The 22,338-nt window shown below is 41.8% G+C and overlaps 1 protein-coding gene across 8 annotated transcripts in view; it reads right to left on the reverse strand.

Moving 5' to 3' along the window:
- Nucleotides 1-22,338, reverse strand: part of ADGRA1 (adhesion G protein-coupled receptor A1) — an 873,110-nt gene that overhangs the window by 457,957 nt on the left and 392,815 nt on the right. For all 8 annotated transcript variants that reach the window (XM_033941640.1, XM_033941643.1, XM_033941641.1 and 5 more), the window contains one exon: nt 19,277-19,440. In XM_033941640.1, the coding sequence (XP_033797531.1) occupies nt 19,277-19,440 (164 nt within the window). The remainder of the gene's footprint in view (nt 1-19,276; nt 19,441-22,338) is intronic.

A 22,338-nucleotide genomic window follows, 5' to 3' on the forward strand; every position in this document is an offset into this window, starting at 1 on the left:
TAGATGCTGACACCGTTCATTTCTTCCTCCAAGTCCAAATTCGTGACCATTGAGACGCCATTCTAAAGACATCATAATAATGAAATGTGATAACATTATAGACATTGTGTAGATATCTATGTGACATCTAAAGGCGATTCTGTAAAGGATGTCTAACTATTTAGACACATCTAGACTCGCTGAGCGCGATTCTCTATAGCAGTGTTTTTCAACCTTTTTACACCTATGGACTGGCAGAAATAAAAGAATTATTCTGCGGACCGGCATCGGCGCCCATCTCTACCCAATCTCCACCCCAGACCCTGCCCCTATAATAGTACTAATTGCACCTTGCATGTCCCGTGCCTCATCTGGAAGCCTTCCCTCTGACATTGCAACGTCAGAGAGAAGGCTTCCGGTTCAGGCGCAGGATGCCCGTAGGAGCCACTGCCCGTGGCTTTGTGCACTGAATCAGTTAGGAAGAGGGAGCTGGCTCGAAGATAACGCCGCATTGATCGCACCGTGGACTGGCGGTTGAAGAACACTGTTTTGGGCCTGATGCACGTGCTGGCCTTGTGGACCGGCAGGAAATTTCTGTGGACCGGCACTGGTCCATGGACTGGTGGTTGAAGAACACTGCTCTATAGTGTATCTATGCATTATAGAATCGCGCTCAGCTGGATGTCTAAACCATGCGTAAAGTAAGACGTTCTTTACAGAATCTAGGCCTGAGTTTCAGTGAGTCGGTAGAGGAGCTATTGAGTCAGTAAGGCGTAGGGGTTCTTTTTTAGGTTGCTGGTCTTGTAAAGAGGAAGGTTTTCACGGTTTTCCTGAAGTTCCGTAACCCATCCTGCATTTTGATGGTATGCCATAATTTAGGTATGAATGTGAGAAGTGTTTGTGGGCTGCTTCAGTCTTGTGAGAGCGTCTAAGCGGTAGGGTCAGTTGTCTATCTCTTTCGGATCTCAGTGGTCTGTTTGGGGTATAGATTTGTAATTTTGTTTTCATATAGCCTGGTATCATCATGTAGAAAGTTTTGAAAGCAAGAACCAGAGCTTTGAAGGTACAGCATTTTTGGATGGAGAGCCAGTGCATGGATGCTAGAGCATGTCACAACATACGCAGACTTGTGTCAACATGCTTGCTACTTTCTTTCATACTCGGGTAGATAAATTATTGAATGCTTTTTGTAGTTCACATATAAAACCACTTAATTTTTTGCATATTACAACTTTTATTTTTGCATTAATGCTAATGCAAGTACATAAATTACAATTAGCACACAAAAATGCAACCATTTAATTCTTTTACTGCAGTTCTGTAAATGGGCCCCACTAAAAGAAACTGAGACTAATTGACATACATGTGGGATGCAAAAACCCGAAGGAATGGTACATTTTAGGGGGTGAAGAACTTATATGCATGACAGAAGAACAGGACTTGGGTGTGATTGTATCTGATGATCTTAAGGTGGCCAAACAAGTATAAAAGGTGACTGGGAAAGCTAGAAGGATGCTAGGGCGCATAGCAGAGGGATATGGCCAGTAGGAAAAAGGAGGTATTGATGTCCCTGAATGGTGAGACATCATTTAGAATATTGTGTACAATTCTGGAGGCCACACCTTCAACAAGATATAAAAAGTTGGTCCAGAGGAAAGCTACTAAAATAGTGCACGGTCTTCATCAAAAGATGTATGGGGACAGACTTAAGGATCTCAATATGTATACTTTGGAGGAAAGGTGGGAAGGGGTGGGTATGATAGAGACTTTTAAATACCTACATGGCGTACATGCATGAGTCGAGTTTCTTTCATTTGAAAGGAAGCTCTTGAATGAGAGGGCATAGGATGAAGTTAAGAGGATTCCGGAGTAATCTAAGGAAATACTTTTTTTTACAGAAAGGGTGATAGATGCGTAGAACAGTCTCCTAGAAGAGCTGGTGGAGACAGAGTTTGTATGTGAATTTAAAAAAGCATGGGATAGGCACATGGGATCTCTTATAGAGAGAAAGAGATAATGGTTACTGCGGATGGGCAGACTGGATGGACCATTTGGCCTTTATCTGCCATCATGTTTCTATGTAGCCTGGGATGTAGATGATATTACAGATTAGTTAGATTAGCTCCAAGCTTTTCCAGAGCTAGGTTTCTTATGAGTATAACTGTTCTAAACTTAAACTTGCATCTCTGCAAACAAAAAAATATGAAATGATATTTCTACCTTGGAAGGCCTACATTTGAGCTTTCAATATATGACTGTCATCAAAGATCACAACAGCTGCCAAACTGAGTAACATTTCCAAAGCTGATGCATTTAACTTGTGAACATTTATGTCAGCATCACAACAGAAATCCTCCAGAATTGAGTCAGATATACACTATAGAAAACTAGATTTCCCCCAGCCCTGGTGTGTGAATTTTTTTCAGTTCAACAAGTTTTATTATTTTAATAGTAAGTTACAGAAAACCAAGTACACAACAGAAGGCATAGAGTCAAATAAATCACCACATCAGATAGTATATTACATAAGGCATGCTGTATTGTACAAACAGCATTAAGAGTACAGATATTGCAACACACAGCTAATTCATTCCCTCTTTCCCAGCCTCCAATTCTGAGTCTCTGGTGAGGCTTTCAGCGCTTCCTAGCTCTTGGTTTGGCTATATGAGTCATCTCCATGTCTCTACCGCCTACTCTACAGAGACTGGTGCACCATACATTTTGATAATGTAAGTGTGTCTTTGGCTTTGAATGGTTGGTAAATACTGGCCACTCTCCCTTTTAACATTATGGAAGACCTTGCTGTTGTACTTGTCTGTACAGTACTTTAGATATAATTACTTTATGTAAATAAGTGAAAATGTGAAGGACAACATTATCAAGGAATTACAGTATGCAAGAATATCTCTTATTGACTCTCATATATCCTCCGAATTTTCTCTCATTTGCCTATAAAAGGAAAACAAGTAACCATAATGTGCTAATTTTGCAGAGAAATGTCATCTGAATACAAGTAAAATGGCTTCATGGAGTTCCCTTAGTTTTCTAGTAAAAAGTAGTAATTATGGTACTTTGCACTGAATCCAACGTAATGAACATCTGGGAAAATACTTTGTATCCAATAATTTCAGAAGAAAAGGATATGGAATGGAATATACCACTAAACTGCCACAAGATTGATTTAATAATGACTTGAAAATGTGCACATTTCAGATATTAGCAAAGCAGATGGTGCATTCCCTGGGACTAAAAATCACTTTCCCCTTTTTTTTCAAACGCATAGCGCGGGTTTTAGCGCCGGTAGTGGTGTTAACTGCTCCGGCACTCCAAGGAATTCTGTGAGCATCAGAGCAGTTACCACCGCTGCCAGCACTAAAACCCACGCTATGGGGCTCATAATCGAAAGAGAAAAACATCACAAAACTGGCCTAGGTCGGCACTTGGACGAACATTGTAAAAATCCGTCCAAGTGCCGAGAATAAAAACGGGTTTTGGACCATTTAAAACATGGTCTGAGTCACAAAAACCCACCTAAAGTCACCAGATAAGCACTGCAAACACATAATACAGACCCCCACACACTACCCCTGTGATCACCGACCCCCCCATAAAAATATTAATCACAACTTGAAAATTGTGCCTCCAGAACATCATCACCTGGCTGCCTGGCATAGAAAAGCCTAGTCATGCTGCACAGAGGCATCTTAAGCCATCTTGGGGAGTGGGTTAGGGACCCATGGAGAGGAGAACCCATGCACATACGCTCCTGTAATCACTGCATTGATACTGAAACATGTGCACTCCCCTATACACCCCCAAAACCTTATTTTTACTGGCATATAAGGTCATGCACGTGGGGAAAAAGAACCCGATGTTCACATACAAAATGGGGGGAATACCACTAGGGGTTAGTAACCTGGAGAGAGACCTGGGAGTGATGGTAGACGCAACACTGAAGGCATCGGCGCAATGCGCCACAGCCTCTAGGAAAGCAAACAGAATGCTGGGTATCATTAAGAAGGGTATTACGACCAGGACGAAGGAAGTCATCATGCCGCTGTATCGTGCAATGGTACGGCCGCATCTGGAGTACTGTGTCCAGTACTGGTCGCCGTACCTCAAGAAAGACATGGCGGTACTTGAGGGAGTACAAAGAAGAGCAACCAAACTGATAAAGGGAATGGAAAATCTCCCATATACCGACAGATTGAAGCAGTTGGGACTTTTCTCCCTGGAGAAGCGAAGACTTAGAGGAGACATGATAGAAACCTTCAAGATCCTGAAGGGCATAGAAAAAATAGACAGGGGCAGATTTTTCAAATTAAGGGGTGCCACAAGTACAAGGGGGCACTCGGAGAAATTGAAAGGGGACAGGTTTAGAACAAACGCTAGGAAGTTCTTTTTCACTCAGAGGGTGGTGGATACATGGAACGCGCTTCCAGAGGCTGTTGTAGACAAGAAAACATTAAATGGTTTCAAAGAAGGTTTGGATAGATTCCTAGAAGAAAAAGGGATTGGGGGGTATAGATAGGTATAGACCATTGCTCAGGCAATGGGCCTGATGGGCCGCCGCGGGTGCGGACCGCTGAGCAGGATGGACCTATGGTCTGCCTCAGCGGAGGCAACTTCTTATGTTCTTATGTTCTTATGTCCTGCAGCCATAAGCAACATTCGGGTGGTAGATAAGTGGGTCTAGGGGATTCTGGAGGTGGTTTGGGGGGCTGTAGTGAGGAGAAGACATTGCACCCTTTTTGTGAAGTTCACAGCAGTGCCCTGTAAGGTACCCCACTATTTAGGTGCCTTATCTGGGTGTTCAGTCCATCACTTTGCAGACCCCTCCCATGTCCAACAGGCTTGTTCTAGGAGTTATTGACTTGGACAAAAAGTTGGCTGAAAATGTGGTATAAAGATGAACGATTTAGCGACTTGGACGATCATATCGACAGGACCTATACTTAGACTATTTTCAAAATGAAAAAAAAAACGTGGACATGTTTTTCAACAATGTGTCCTAAGCTGTTTTTTACTTTGGACGACTTGCGACTTAGACGAAAACAGACTTAGACGTTCTTTTCGATTATGCCACTCCACGCGTTTGTAAAAGAGGGGGGGGGTTAAGTCACTAGTAACTGATCATTTTCACAATGCATGACCAGAGAGGAGTAGAATGGGTATAAGTGGATCAATTTTTCACTCCGTCAAAAATTACAAAGACTAGGGGACACTCGCTGAAGTTAGAGGGACATACTTTTAAAACCAATTGGAGGAAATTTTTTTTTTCCACTCAGAGAACGCGTTGCCAGAGGATGTGGTAAGAGCAGATAGCGTAGCTGGTTGTAAGAAAGGTTTGGAAAAGTTCCTGGAGGAAAAGTCCATAGTCTGTTATTGAGAAAGACACGGGGAAGCCACTGCTTGCGCTGCATCGGTAGCATGGTATATTGCTACACTTTGGGTTTTGGCCAGATACTAGTGACCTGGATTGGCCACCATGAGAACAGGCTACATGGCTTGATGGACCATTGATTTGACCAGTAAGGCTATTCTTATGTTCCTAAGTATGAAATCATGAGTGACATTAACAAGTAGGGGCACATGAAAAATTTGAAAGTCTGTCCATTTAAATAGATTCCAAAAGCTTCATAAAGATATAGTAATTTTTCTCTTCCTGATTTATCTCAGTTGATTAATCAAATGTCTTAAAGATCTATGTACCAGGAAGACAGAATGTTTGCAAACTATTGCATAAACAAAAAAATATGAATATTCATCACTGAGATATATCTGTTTGCCATTACAATCCCTTTGAAAGGATATATCCAAGTAACAAACTATATTACACTCCAAAAAGATTAAGAAAAAAAAAAAACCCAGATACAAACACAACAAAACAAAAAACAACAAAAAAACTTGTGTGTCCAGGGCTCCTGTACACAAAGTAAACATATTTTAAGTGTCATCACCTTTGCAACAGTAATGCTTTCTCCTAGAAATACAAATGTTAGATAAGGAGAGCTAGGAAATTCCTTACCTCAGAATTAGGCAAGAAAACCACGATAGACTAACTGTTTTAGGACCACAGAAATTCTACAGTGCAAACAAAGCAAACAATTACTATAATGATGTCCCTGAATCTCTGGGGTCCCGTAGCATGGACCATCAATCTGCAACTCTCTCAGTAGAAATGCAGAATCTAACAGTAGATAAATATGGCAAGGCTCATCTAATCTGCTCAATTCCCTTTACTTATGTGTTCATTCATTTACATTTGTTTGCTGGAGAGAGGATTCTTGCCTAAGGGGTGAGTTTTGGTTTCTGGCCTTGCTTCTGCTTCTGTAAGATCTGAGACCAGGCATGCCACGAGCTGTCTTTGGGTGCCTTGAGTGGCATCATTTATGGTCAACCAGGACCTTTAAAACAGCCAACATGGCTTCTGCAAGGGAAGGTCATGCCTCACGAACTTGCTGTACTTCTTTGAGGGAATAAACAGCCAGATGGATAAGGGGGAATCCATAGACATCATTTACCTTGACTTCCAAAAAGCCTTCGACAAGGTACCTCATGAACGGCTACTTAAAAAGCTGTGGTACCACGGGGTGCAAGGGGATATCTACCGATGGATCAAATACTGGTTGGCAGGCAGGAAGCAGAGGGTTGGAGTAAAAGGCCAATACTCTGACTGGCAATGGGTCACGAGTGGAGTTCCACAGGGGTCAGTGCTGGGACCTCTACTGTTCAACATATTTATTAACGATCTGGAGGCAGGGACAAAATGTGAGGTTATCAAATTTGCTGATGACACCAAACTCTGCAGCAGGGTTAGAAACACGGAAGACTGTGAAGACCTGCAAAGGGACCTAACGAAACTGGAAGACTGGGCAAAAAAGTGGCAAATGAGTTTTAACGTAGAAAAATGCAAGGTCATGCATGTAGGGAAAAAGAACCCGATGTTCAGCTACAAAATGGGGGGAACACTGCTAGGGTGAGTAACCTTGAAAGGGACCTGGGGGTGATGGTCGACACATCACTGAAACCATCGGCGCAATGTGCGACAGCCTCAAAGAAAGCAAACAGAATGCTGGGCATCATCAAAAAAGGTATTACAACCAGGACGAAGGAAGTCATCATGCCGCTGTATCGCGCAATGGTGCGCCCGCACCTGGAGTACTGTGTTCAATACTGGTCACCGTACCTCAAGAAGGACATGGCGATACTCGAGGGAGTGCAGAGGAGGGCGACTAAACTAATAAATGGTATGGAAAATTTTTCATACGCTGACAGGTTAAAAATGCTGGGGCTGTTCTCCCTGGAGAAGAGGAGACTTAGAGGGGACATAATAGAAACCTTCAAAATCCTTAAGGGCATAGAGAAAGTGAATAAGGACAGATTTTTCAAACTGTGGGGAGCCACAAGCACTAGGGGTCACTCAGAGAAACTGAAAGGGGACAGGTTTAAAACAAATGCTAGGAAGTTCTTTTTTACCCAGAGGGTGGTGGACACATGGAACGCGCTTCCAGAGAATGTGATAGGCCAGAACTCTGTACAGGGGTTCAAGGAGGGTTTGGATAGGTTCCTGGAGGATAAGGAGATAGAGGGGTACAGATATAACTAGAGGTAGTTTATAGAAATAGGCAGAAACCACTTCACAGGTCGCGGACCTGATGGGCCGCCGCGGGAGCGGACCGCTGGGCGAGATGGACCTCGGTCTGACCCAGTGGAGGCAACTTCTTATGTTCTTATCTTACTGTAGAACGTGGTTATGCACATGCCCAAAGGAGAATACCTCTTTGGGGCACCTGAGGAGTGAATAATTGAAAAGTATCTTCAACCTGTGTGTTAGGGAAGTTGAAAACAAAAGATAGCAATATCCAAAGATCTGATTTGCCCATTATAAAGGGACCTATGGACTATCATCATGTAAGACTATAATAGCAGATGGTGGCTTACCAGAATTTTTACATGTTCCTATCCTTTTGAGGTCTCCTTATCCTCAGGTGGTAGGGCCCCCCCAACACACACACACACCCACACTTCCCCAGCCTGCAAGCACTTTAAATCTCTATGGGCTTCGGGGCCGTTAGCGCAGGGCAGCCGCTAGCGCGGCCTTGTAAAAGAGGCCGTTAGTCATGCAACTCAGAGCCCACCTCAGATGCCCTAGGTGGACAGGTGCTTAATTACACAAATTACACAATGCCTTATTTCTTTACCTTTAAACTAAAGGACTCAAGGGTTTCAACAAAGACCAGGAAAGTGAAAACATTAAACCTGGCTTTCCAGCCTATTTTTTATATCACCTTTCAAATTAAGTTATGGTCCTCACAAAATATATTAGGCTTTTGTCTCTCCCTATGACAGTAATTTAAAACCTCAGCTTTAAGAACAAGCTCCAATCTCGTATAGGGAGGAGCGCGGCCAAATCGGCCGAAGCCTCTGCGAAAAGGGCGGGTGAGGGGGAAAGGAAGGGGGAGAGAAGGAGGCCAATCAACAGACAAGGGGGGGTTAGGATAGAATAGGGGTGAGCGGAAGGGAGGTCGCCCTTTCTGATACGGCGATCGCGGAGACAGACGCAGCTTTCCCTCCTGCCCACCCTTGACTACTGTCGCAGCCAGTCTGGCAGGTAAGCACAGCATATGAGTAGAAGGCATACATCTTTACAGTGGTTAAGACATGGAGCACGTCACCTTGCTTGTACAGCAGGGAGGCCAGACCATGATCTTTACAGCAACATACCGCTGACAAGGGGACACCTCCTTGAACGGGATGGGTCCGGTGAGCCGGGGAAGCTTGTATGGCACCCCACATTGTGCGGGGAGAGAGGCATATGCTGTGCGCCTGATCATCGGTTGATTATAAGTTGCCTTGTGCTATAAGTGATATACATTGAGTGTTGTGTCATTTTCAGATGTTCGGTTACAGTGTACAGTTCATCACCGTTCATGATTTATTATTCTGTTCAGTTGATAACAGTTTGATGTAATGGTGCTGTTATGGCTGCGGCCAAAATAAATTCCACACTAATTGATAAATGCCTGAGTGTCATCTTTGTTCACGATAGACCATGAGGGGTAAGGGCAGCAAGTGCTGAGTGCACGATTTGAGGAAGCTGTCATAGTCATAGGTAACAATCTTACTGACAGCAACTTAATCAAATAAATTATTTGATCAACCAGATTCAATTCATTATACTGATGGCCAGTTAACTTAGTACTATGACAAAAGTTCTGAAAACTTCTGGTTTCAATAGTATGCCAATCACTTTCACTCTCAATCACGCAAACTTGAAGCCAAAATTTCACAAGCTTCACAAATTAACTATCACATTCAGTATTCACACACACACACACACACTGACAAGAACCCAAACCTGTCAAAATTACATTTTAAAATTTCACTACAGCAACACAGTACAAATCCTTCACACACTAAGAAACCCATCCAACTGACAAAGATAGGCAAAAGCAGCAACCAGAATGTTTACCCTGGTTACCAAGGTAACCAACAAGCACATGTATACTTGTGCTAATATGTCTCTTACAATTCTGTAGTAATTAATCTCCTCATAAGACCAGAGCTCTCTCAGCAGTAGAAAAAATGTTTCTAACCCCACAGGAGTTACACTATCACAATTGAATTAACCATAGGCATCGGAACCGGGGGGGGGGGGGGGGAAACACAGGGGTCTGTGGCCTCCCCAAAATATGGCACTGGCACTGCCCTAGCCCCCTTACCTCCCCCCCTCCTCCCGCAGCTGAGCCTCATGGACTGTGGACCAGGATTGAGGCTGTATTCCTCAGCTTCCCCTCAGTGTCCTCCAGATTCCCCCCTTTAAAGCTAATTACGGCAGCCTGCAGAGCGAACCTAGCAGGCTGTCATCGGTCTACGCAGCATGTTCCCTCTGCCGCGGTCCCGCCCCTGACAGAGAAGGGGTGGGACCACGGCAGAGAGAACGTGCTGCGGAGACTGATGAATGCCTGTAGGGGTCACTCTGCAGGCTGCCGTAATTAGCTTTAAACATTGGCGGCAGCGGTCACAGTGTAGGAAGCAGTGGAGGTAAGTCCCTGCCCATCGTGAGGGCCCCAGCGGGATGGGGATTGCCAGAGACGCTGGATCTGGACACCGGGGGTATACACAGAAAAGGACTTTGAGGAGGGGCGGGAAAGCAGACTTGAACGGAAGACAGGGCAGATGCTGGACTAGAGGGGGTAGAGAGGGGAAACACCCTGAACTGAGGAGCCCAAGCCCAGGGGAGGGGGAAGACAAAGAGAGTGAGAGAGACTTAAAAACCAGGATCAAAGGTGGGAGGACTCAAAATGTTAGCTTACCTTCCCCTCCCCCCCCCCCAGCATTTGTTCTCCTTTCTTCCAGGTCTTTCTCTGCTTCTCTTTCTCTCTCTCTCCTTCCTTCCTTCCTTCCTACCTACCTCCCTGGTCCAGAATCTTTCCACCTCTCTACAGTCTCTTTCTCTCTCTTCCCTCTATACACCCCCAAGTCCAACATCTGCCCCCTTTTCTTCCGCCTCCCCTTTGTTTCAGGTTTCTCCCTCTCTAACGTCATAGTACTAAGTTAACTGGCCATCAGTATAATGAATTGAATCTGGTTGATCAAATAATTTATTTGAATAAGTTGCTGTCAGTAAGATTGTTACCTATTACTGTGACAGCTTCCTTAAAGCTGAGGTTTGAAATTACTGTCAAAAGGAGAGACAAAAGGCTAATATCTTTTGTGAGGACCATAACTTAATTTGAAAGGTGATATAAAAAAATAGGCTGGAAAGCCAGGTTTAATGTTTTCACTTTCCTGGTCTTTGTTGAAACCCTTGAGTCCTTTAGTTTAAAGGTAAAGAAATAAGGCCTACAAATCTATTTGGAAAGAATCTTACTCCCCTTACAAACAACAGGCTACGATCAACAGTAAGCAAACAAGACACAAACCACCTCTCCCATCTCAATAAATAAGCTCTCTACATATCCATCACCACACAAACCAGGAAAGTGACACTCATACAATAACCAGTAATGTGAAGATTACAACACCAGATATGGCCAATCTTCTTTCCAAACCATATTCTGTAATCATACACTATTCCATAATCATACACCTACACAAACATAAATGAACCCTAGTGAACTAATATAAATCCTAGATATGGCCAGATTCTTCTAAATAGTAAATCGCATTGAACTCCTTCTGGAGCATATTAGTGATCCATAAATACTAATGTAATGTAATGTACAGTATACCAAAATGCTTAATATCTTTGCAAACTGAAGAATATTACAGTCAGTACATATTTAACTCAACTCCACAATAGTCCTACATCCACACAAAATTTGAGAGTCATGATAGGTAGAAGGTCCATCCCTAATCTTGAAACCCTGCCACACGAAACACATGTTCTGTGAAGTAGTATCCCCATGGCCACAACAGAAGAGAGAGCAGCTGTACAAGTCTAAACCCTGCCTCATCGGTGATGCCTTCACATGTTTTAAGGTGTATCATACTTTAAATATAAGGAGCACTGCAGTACTTTTGGTACAAGAGGGGGCTGAAAGGTTCTCAACCCAACCAAGAAGAGAATGACATGGAGCCATGAAGTTTCACATATTCACCCCTAATTTCAACAAACTTGGCCCATCATGTCTGAAGTTTCTGTAACCCTTCCCAAAATACTATGATTTCTAGTCACTGAAATACAGCTCTGCTGCTGCAGTCACCTTTGAATCACTCAAAAATTATTACCCTTTCATATTCTTTTTATGGTTTGGAAACAGTCAGATGGAGCAAGATCTAGTGAGTAGGGTGGATTATTTGTTCACTTAAACTTCAACTGCGTGAAAACATCCATCATTTTTCCAGCCTTGTGAGCAGGTGCATTGTCTTGCAAAAAGAGAACTCCTTTCCGCAGCTTCTCTCTCCTTTTTTTCTTGCAATATCTCATTTAATAGGCACAGCAAGTTACAGTAGTATTCTACATTCACCTGTTTGGCCCCTTGGATGATAGTCAGTCATTACCATACCTTACTGATCCCATAATACGGTTGCCATGACCTTTCCTGCTGACATTTGGATCATAAATTTCCTTGGCCTTGGAGAATCTGAGTGCCACCATTGCATGGACTGTTGCTTTGTCTCAGAATCATAGTGGTGTAATCATGTTTCATTAACAGAAACTAGTTGTTCCAAAAATGCTGCAAATCAACATGGAGGTATCCATTCGATATCATTTCTTGTCAGCATTCAAATATTTTTTTCATCTTGTGCATACTCAGCTGCCAGAGATTGTGGTAAGCCAGAGTAGCTGGTTTTAAGAAAGGTTTGGACAATTTCCTGGAGGAAAAGTCCATAGTCTGTTATCGAGAAAGACATTGATCCAGAAAGACACTGATCCAGGGGGAAGCCGTTGCTTGCCCTGGATCAGTAGCATGAAATATTGCTACTCCTTGGGTTTTGGCTAGGTACTAGGGACCTGGATTGGCCACCGTGAGAACAGGCTGCTGGGCTTGATGGACCATTGGTCTGACCTAGTAAGGCTATTCTTATGTTCATATGTGGATTATACACTCAACACATTATCTTTGCTTTTGCCATAGATAAACATTGTTAATTCCTTTAACTTTTTCATTGTACAAGGCATTTTTTTAAAAAAAATCCCAAACCAGCCTTTCAGCATTTTTAAAAAAATTATTGATTGATTGATTTAAACATATTTTCAAGCATTAAACATCTTGCAAAGCAAAGTTTTGATTACACGAAAAAGACAAAGAAGAAAAAATTATATTAAACAAAATTCAAATCCTCAAATATTGGATCCAAGACTTCCTAGGAGTGAAATTAACACAAAAGTAAACTAAGGGCGTTTTTAGCGCAAGCAACAGATTAGCACGCGCTAACCCCACGCTACGCGGCTTGAACTAACGCCAGCCCAATGCTGGCATTAGCATCTAGCGCACGCGGCATTGTAGCGCGTGCTATTCCATGCGTTAAAGCCCTAATGCAGCTTAGTAAAAGGAGTCCTAAATTGAAAGATATAAGTGTCTGGCAGTGGAGCCTTTAGGGACATATTTATTTCTCATTCAGCTCGTTGTAGTTGTTCCTGTTTTTTCAAGGTGTTTTAAAGCCCAAAAGTTAGTAAGGTGAGTTGTCTCAAAAAAGACATATTTATAGGACCCATATCGAGCTATGCATTTGCATGGGAACCTAAGATAAAAGACCCCCCCCCCAAAAAAAAAAAAAAATCCAGGTAACACCTGGTTTCAGCATCAAGAACTCTCGTCTTCTCTTCTGGGTTTCTCTTGAAACATCAGGGAATACTTGTACTTTAAATCCAAGAAATTGCCTTTCAACATTTCTTCCAGAGAACTTGCAATCCGTGCTAGTGTCAACATGTGGGAACATGAATTAGACCTAAGTTGTCCTTTAATGTAGATCATTGTGTAATTTGCTAGCTGTGAGAAAAGTAATTTCCTCTGAAGTCTTCAGATAACTTTTATACAGGCGTAACACAATCTTTTCTATAACAGCCCCTCAATCTTGGAACAACCTTCCACTGTACCTAAGACAGGAAAAAAACCTGGCAAAATTTAAGTCTGAACTTAAAAGTTTTCTATTTATAGATGCCTTTAATGATTAATTTTTTTCGCATTCTTAATTTAATAAGTCAATTGTCTTCGTCTCCCTTCCTATTGTTTTTCCCCTGAATTAATGATTTTAATACTGAATGTAACCATTAAATAATTTTCCTTTTGTTTCATTATAATTTGTAGAAATACCCTCTAAATGTACTGTAATATGTATATATAAGATTATCATTTGTTTAATTTAATAATTGTAAGTATGTTACCAAAAATTTTTATTTATTTGTACATCGCCTTGAATTTTGAATAGGCGATAAATCAAAATACTTAATAAACTTGGATAAACTTGTTCCATGAAATGTTATCAAAGTCATAGAGAATACCAATGAAAAATTATGCTTAGTAAATTCACTGAACAAAATTTATTAGCATCTATAAATGATGGTAGGGAACGAATGTCCATCTTATGTTTATATTGAGATGAAATTAAATGCTTTTGATAGATGTAATGCACATTTCTGGAAAATGTGATCTATTTCCCGATAGTGAATCCTTAATTTTTGCATATACAAGCATGTATGTACATCATCACAGAGCATAATCCTTCAAAAAGAAACATGTATTGTAGCAATTCTTTAGCATCTGAAGTCACTGTGTATTTTCTCTCTTCATTAGATTTTTTGCAGTACCCTTTGGGTTTTTCCCACATATTTAAGTTTCAAGAGAACCATCCAACAAGCAAAAAAAATGTAATTAAATCTGTTGAGTGTTGAACAATTACATGCTGAGAGAGGCTGTGGGATCTCTTTGTTTGCCAAGGGTTAGTGGTTGATATTGTATGTTTGGCTTTGCAATGGTTTTCCATAAAGGAAAAACGTGATTCTTTTGAACAGTTTTGGCTCCAGCTTCAGAATTTTCATCCAGCTATGAGCTTAAAGACTGGAGGAAAAATGTTAACATATTGTAGAGAAGAGCAAACAAACAAATTATATTGATTTCTACAGTATTTTAGATCATTATAAAATACAACAAAATAAGAATGAGTAATGCGTAAATCAGCTAGTCATACATTGCAGTTAACAGTTAATATTACCAAAAAGAGACTACAACAATTTTTTTAAAACTATTTTAAAGCACTAATTGGGAAAATAGTTTTGTTTTAAGGAGTTATGGAGCTTCTGTCTTCTTCTCTAAGATGCACCATAGACCTTTATATTAAAGGCAATAGAAGCAGAAACACACTTTATCCCTACAAATGCTATCGAATCATGTTTGAATCCTAGTGATTTGATGAATCAGTTTTGTGCTACTCCAGTAAGGTCACCCAGAGTCATCCCCATGGTTGTTGTTGCTGTCCAACTTCTACTATACAGATATAGCTCTCTGCATAGTCCTCAGGTTTTTGTACTGAAGTAAGGACTTCTCTAAGTTACTGGCCACTGTAAGAGTTTCCTGTTCAGCCAACCCCTAATTCCTTAATCTTGATGTCACCAGTCGGACTCTGAATCAATTGAACAGTTCTTTAATAACGAAGCAAACAACTTACAGTCAGATGATAGTTCAATGTAGTTTTAGCCTGTACATTCCTTCTCACTCCACTAACATATCACGTCTATGCTAGGAGTGTCCACACTGTGAAGATAACACCGTTCTCCAGACTTAGAAGTAATTTAAGAAGTATTTGATTGTCAGAATTAAAGGGGTAAAAAACCTGGTGGGAGAACAGCACTCTCAGGCTCTCACTCTAGCACAGGGATCTCAAAGACCCTCCTTGAGGGCCGCAATCCAGTTGGGTTTTCAGGATTTCCCCAATGAATATGCATTGAAAGCAGTGCATGCACATGGATCTCATGCATATTCATTGGGGAAATCCTGAAAACCCGACTGGATTGCGGCCCTCAAGGAGGGACTTTGAGACCCCTGCTCTAGGATGTGCTTAGCAAACATGGCCTCTGCTCTCCTCAGACTGAAGAAGGAGGTGGCCCATGCTCTGTGGAAGCAGCCCAGACTACTGGAAGCAAAGCTCTCTGGGTAGTTGAGTCCACAGAGCACTCATAACTACTACACATTTAAACAAACATTAACTGAGTAAATGCCCACATAACTTGGGGGCATAACAGTTGTTTTCAACGTGTCCAGCCACCTGATTGCAAGTCACCCTTTTCACTTAGTTGCTTCGATCTTCCCAAACATGATGTCCTTCTCCATTGATCTTTCTCTTCTGACAGTATGACTAAAATAAGACAGCCATAACTTCATTATTTGGACTTTGAGTGACATAGCCAGTTTGATCTCTTCCAGAATCCATTTGTAAGTTTTTCTGGCAGTCCACGACATGCATAAATTCCTTCTCCAACACCAAAGCTCAAATGAGTAAATCTTCTTTCTGTCTTGTTTCTATAGTGTCCAGCTTTCACGTCCATAACTGACCACTGAGAAAATGAGTGCATGGACAAGTCTGACCTTCATTTGGAGTGTTATTTCCTTGTTTTTGAATGTCGAGAACCTTCAATGAAGAGCGACAAGTGCTATTTTGCAGAGTATTTCTTCCCTGCTAGTTGCTTCTTTGTTTACAAAAGAGCCAGGAGATTAAAATACTTTTCAACTTAATGTAGCTCTAAATTTAACATTAGGCACTAGTTAATTGACAAAATATACCAACCTCTCAATATTCAAAGCTATTTAACTGGCCAGAAACAGCCGCTGATCAAATTAAAACCATATTCTGGGGAGGAACTAAAATGGTGCTAGTCACATAGAGGGACATAATCAAAACATGCATCTAAGTCCAATTTGGGCATATACAGATGCCAAAGTCGGCACTGGGAAATTCTCATTTTCAAAAAATACATCAAGAATTATTATTATTATTTTTTAAATCGTCTATCTGAACGGCCAGGCTATTGTTCATCCAGACTGCCAGGATGTCTATCTTTATACCACATTTCCAATTTTGTCCAAGTCCCAAATGTCCAGAAGAAGACCATTTGGATGTGGGAGGGGCCATTCTTGTAATGGACTGGCCACCCAGTTATGGCAACAGAGCAGTGGGGCACCTTACAGGTGAAGTTCACTGCTGTGAACTTCACAAAAAGGGTGCCAGATAAACATCTCACCAGAACTCCCTTATAGGTTATGGTGAGCCCCCCCAAAACCCACTATATTCACCTGTCTATAACCCCAATAGCCCTTATGGCTGTAGGTGGCACCTATATGGCAGTAGAGTAGGGCTTTGGGTGATTTTGATGGGCACACATGTTCCACCATAAATGTAGTGATTAGAGTGGCTTATGGGCCTGGGTCTTCCTCTCTATGATTCATGAGTCACCCCCCCCCCCCCAAGCTATTTAAGACACCTATGTGCAGCTCTACTAGACTTTTCTATAGCAGGTGCTGATGTTCTGGAGACAGGTAGGTACTTTTTTATTCTGATCTTTGTGGGGGGGGGGGGGTGAGAGCGTCAGCGAACATAGGGGGAGTGTGTGTGGATCTTTACTTTGTCTCTTCCGTGGTTATCTGGTCACTTTGGATACCTTTTTGGCAATTATACCTGTTTTTACATCGTCTAACTCACAACATTTAAGTTTCATCCAGGATGTCTAGTAAAACATTTGATTATCCTTGCAGGATGACTAAGTCTAGGTCGACCCCCATCCTGCCCACATACTGCCCTAACCACTCCTCCCGATATGCCCCATTCAGCTCTAGGTGCATAGCAGCATTCAGAGGTATAAGAAGTCCTGCAGCACATCCAGAAAGTTGGTTTAATTATCGGCACTTAGACGACCTGTCTATTAGGTAGACACATCATGCTGTCATAACACTGTTACTCTTTGGTTGCTTTTTCCTGTACAATGCCTCTTGCTGTGGCTTGTCAGGATCTTGTTTACTTCTTACATGGCTTTTCCACTTCAGCTTTTTCCAAATAAGAACATCTTTATATAGTATTTGCCTTGCAGTTATCACACTTTACCTTGCTTCAGTTTTAGGAGATTCCTGCCATTCTAGTTGTACCCATGCATATATGTGTCGTTCCCGACACTATAGTAAGTTTTCTGTTGTAGGGATAGTAGCCCTGAGGAAACCCCTTCTATGGGTGAAACATATTGGCTTATTTATCCCTTGTCAACCACCATCCCAGTTAAACTAAGTATTGATTCAAATACTTCTTATAAAATATTTATGATATTAAGTTATAAAAATTTTTGGAAAAATATAAGAAAACAGGAAAAAACACACTTTAAGACTTAACTAGTTTTACACTAATATCGACCCGGTGACGATTGGGTGCATAAAGCCAGGGGTCATGATCATGTATTGAACCCTTGGTGGCATCTCTGAGGGCCGTGAAGAAAAAGGAAAAAGAAAAAAAGCAAATAATTAATAGAAGGCATTCAAGGGAGGTCTAGAATACCACCCCCACTTATAGTCTATATTCTAGCCTTGTACTATTTACCAGCTAAGCCTACTATACAATTTATATGTGGGAAGGGGCATGTTTTGCAATCACCAGTACTCATGTGTACCAGTTTCACCCTACCATTCCAAATTACTGCAGTTCCTTTCATGTCTATTCATTGTTCCCAATGGTGATTGTCCCACTTTCCTAGCATTGCTTTTGACCCACTCCTGTGCTGTGCTTATTCACACTGAACCATTTGTCCAGCTTTAGTAGAAAGCTTTACCTTTCTCCTTCTGGATGACCTCCGTCCAGTCTTTATTCTCCCATTTTGCACAAACCCTTTTGTCTCCTCTGCACTGACAGTCTTGCTTGTTTATCCTGTCCTTTCTCTGCAGTGTCCCTGCTGTTCAGTTTCCCCTTACCACCTACACCTTGCCCCCACCTCCTGCATACACCATGTCAGTACCACTGTCTTCTGCCCACTAGGCTAATTATGTGGTATTAATGCTACAGATCATCAGGAGTGTTGGAAGCATCTGTCTCACGCTAATTCCACAAACCAAGCAAAATATTATGACAATGTAGCTACCGATAGATTGACTTGCCCTTTCTCAGATGTAATCCCACTGTTCTGCATGCATCACCTACCACATTTTAGCAAAATCCATCTGTTCATTTTCTCACAATAAAGGGTTCACAAGCAGACAGATGAAGATTGGGGATATTTTTGATTCTTTTTTAATGAAAGAATGACTAAAGTTATTGTCATCCCATTCCATGTTTTCAGCCTACTTGTCTAACCACAAGACTACTCCTCCAGTATAGAATAATACAGGCTCCCCCCTCCCCCCCCCCCCAATATATCATGCTTCTACACTCTTATTTGTTTCATGAAGAGTGCATGAGCTCTGTGCTCTCTAGACATTTGATTTCCTATATAGATCACAGATATTCAAATCAGTTTATTATCATTTACCAAACCCCCCACCCCCATTCCATTTTTTTACAAAGCTGCATTAGGCTTTTTTTAAATTTCCAGTCGCGGTGGTATTAGCTCTGACTCTCACAGAATTCCTAATAGCGTCGGAGCTAATACCGCCGTGGCCAGAGATTTTAAAAAGTCTAACGCGGCTTTGTATAAGGGAGGTGTTAATAATTCCATCATTTTTTCCAGCACCAATTACCACGGACCTTTGTCATCTATCTCTGTGAAGAAGGTATGCTCAGCACATTCTCTTTCTGGAAGGGATAAGGCATTTTATACATTTGATTTTCTTTTGGAAATCTAATTCAGTTCCTAGTTTCAGGTTCACACACAACTCACCACATGTCAGCTGGCTTTCGTTCAGGTTATAAAATGGCCCACCGTGTAGAGCACTGGGATAAGGACACACGGTTTCATCTACTATTCGGACAGAAGCATTTCTAGCCCACTGCAAGGCCCATTTTAGATTACAGTCACAAATAAGTGAATCAGAGTTGAAATGCCTATCAAAGAAAAACAAGACTTCAGGCTCAAAACTCAGGTTTTCCTCTATTTTTTCAGTGACTTAAGCTATACAGTATAGTATTACTTTTTTAAAAAAATCTACAATTGCATGTACAGTTTTGAGAACTTGACAGCTTAATACTATATATATATATATATATATTTTTTAATGAATCAGAATAGGCTTTATGCATCATACGTATTTAATTATCAAGACCACAGAGCCAAGTTGTCTCTGTATAATGTTGAAACAACAGAAATTTTAAAAAAGCCTTTCTGACATGATGCTACACATCTTTAAAAGGAAGAACCACTGGAATAGGGAGTCTTTTTTACTAAAGCGTAGTAAGTTTTTGTGCTTAGAGCACCTCAGCAGCAAAATTTGAATGTGCTGAGTTCAAAGGCTGGGCAGCGGTGACTGCATGGAAAATTTCATTAGCGTGTCATAACTTGGTTGCAGTTAGCGCAGAGGCACTTAGGCCCTGATTCTACAAAAGATGCCTAAATTTAGGCACCTTTTGTAGAATCAGGGCCTAAGTGCCTCTACGCTAACTGCAACCAAGTTATGACACACTAATGAAATTTAGGCACCTAAATTGGCGCACCTAATTACTCAATTAGACTTAGTCAGTGCTGGTATTTTGAAAAGTGCCAATAAAAAACAACTAAAAGAATAATTAGCTGTCGGTGCTTAACTCGGTAGGTGTCTACCATGTTGAGGTAGGCATCTGTCCCGAGGTGCCTACCAGAAAGTAGGTGTGTTTAGGGGCGGAGTCTGGGTGGATTTTGGGCATGGTTTGACAGGCACACTCATTTAGGCCAAGTAAGGCTGACATAAATGGGAGTGCTCCTAAGGTTTCAATGCCTATTGTCATCTAACACCGCTTAGGTGCCACTTGGTGTGGTTCTATAAACAAGCCTAGCAGATGATTGACAATCACATTCAATGACACCTAGAAATTAGGTAAGCAAGAGCAAAAGTGGAAATGTCCAATCAGAATGGTGCACAAAAAGTGTCTTTCAACTCATCTGATAAATCCAAATGTCTTTATTCATCCAAAATAACTCATTCATCCAAAGTAACTCAATGACACGACATGATCATGTTTCGGCCACCCGGCCTGCATCAGGAGTCTTAAGAGTCTTTGGGTATCAATTGGATAAATATGCTCTAAAACACAACGATCAAACCGTTGCTCCGAATCTTGTGACGCTACAAACCAAATCTTGTGACGCTTCGGTTTGATCGTTGTGTTTTAGAGCATATTTATCCAATTGATACCCAAAGACTCCTAAGACTCCTGATGCAGGCCGGGTGGCCGAAACATGATCATGTCGAGTCATTGAGTTACTTTGGATGAATGAGTTATTTTGGATGAATAAAGACATTTGGATTTATCAGATGAGTTGAAAGACACTTTTTGTGCACCATTCTGATTTGATATTTCCACTCTTGCTCTTAAGAACATAAGAACATAAGCAATGCCTCTGCTGGGTCAGACCTGAGGTCCATCATGCCCAGCAGTCCGCTCACGCGGCGGCCCAACAGGTCCAGGACCTGTGCAGTAATCCTCTATTTATACCCCTCTATCCCCTTTTCCAGCAGGAAATTGTCCAATCCTTTCTTAAACCCCTGTACTGTACTCTGCCCTATTACTCCCTCTGGAAGCGCATTCCAGGTGTCCACCACTCGTTGGGTAAAGAAGAACTTCCTAGCATTCGTTTTAAATCTGTCCCCTTTCAACTTTTCCAAGTGTCCTCTTGTTCTTTTATTTTTCGAAAGTTTGAAGAATCTGTCCTTCTCTACTCTCTCTATGCCCTTCATGATCTTATAAGTCTCTATCATATCCCCTCTAAGTCTCCTCTTCTCCAGGGAAAAGAGACCCAGTTTCTCCAATCTCTCAGCGTATGAGAGGTTTTCCATCCCTTTTATCAAGCGTGTCGCTCTCCTCTGAACCCTCTCGAGTAACGCCATATCCTTCCTAAGGTACGGAGACCAATATTGGACGCAGTATTCCAGATGCGGGCGCACCATCGCCCGATACAATGGCAGGATAACTTCTTTTGTCCTTGTTGTAATACCCTTCTTGATTATGCCTAGCATTCTATTTGCTTTCTTAGCGGCTGTTGCGCACTGTGCCGTCGGCTTCATTGTCATGTCCACCATTACCCCCAAGTCCCTTTCTTGGTTGCTCTCATTCAATAATATCCCTCCCATCGTATAGTTGTACCTCGGGTTTCTGTTTCCAACATGCAATACTTTACATTTCTCAACGTTGAACTTCATCTGCCATCTCGCCGCCCATTCCCCCAATTTGTTCAAGTCCCTTTGCAATTCTTCGCATTCCTCTTTAGTCCCAGCTCCACTAAATAGTTTTGTATCGTCCGCAAATTTTATTATCTCACACTTCGTGCCTGTTTCTAGATCATTTATGAATATATTAAATAGCAGCGGCCCGAGCCCTGAGCCCTGCGGAACACCACTCGTGACCCCCATCCAGTCCGAGTAGTGGCCCTTCACCCCTACCCTCTGTTTCCTACCCGCCAACCAGTTTCTGATCCATCTATGTACGTCTCCGTCCACTCCATGGTTCTTCAGTTTCCGGAGTAGACGTTCGTGAGGCACCTTGTCAAAGGCTTTTTGGAAATCAAGGTATATGATGTCTATGGGGTCTCCTCTGTCCATCCGTTTGTTAATTCCTTCGAAGAAGTGCAATAAGTTCGTTAGGCACGATCTCCCCCTGCAGAAACCATGTTGGGTTGTTTTCAAAAGTTCGTTTCTTTCCAGATGTTCATCGATGTGTTCTTTAATCAGTGCTTCCGTCAGTTTCCCCGGAACCGAAGTCAAACTCACTGGTCTGTAGTTTCCCAGGGTCACCTCTTGATCCCTTTTTAAA

This window comes from Geotrypetes seraphini, chromosome 4 (assembly GCF_902459505.1).
Source record: "Geotrypetes seraphini chromosome 4, aGeoSer1.1, whole genome shotgun sequence".
NCBI lineage: Eukaryota > Metazoa > Chordata > Amphibia > Gymnophiona > Dermophiidae > Geotrypetes > Geotrypetes seraphini.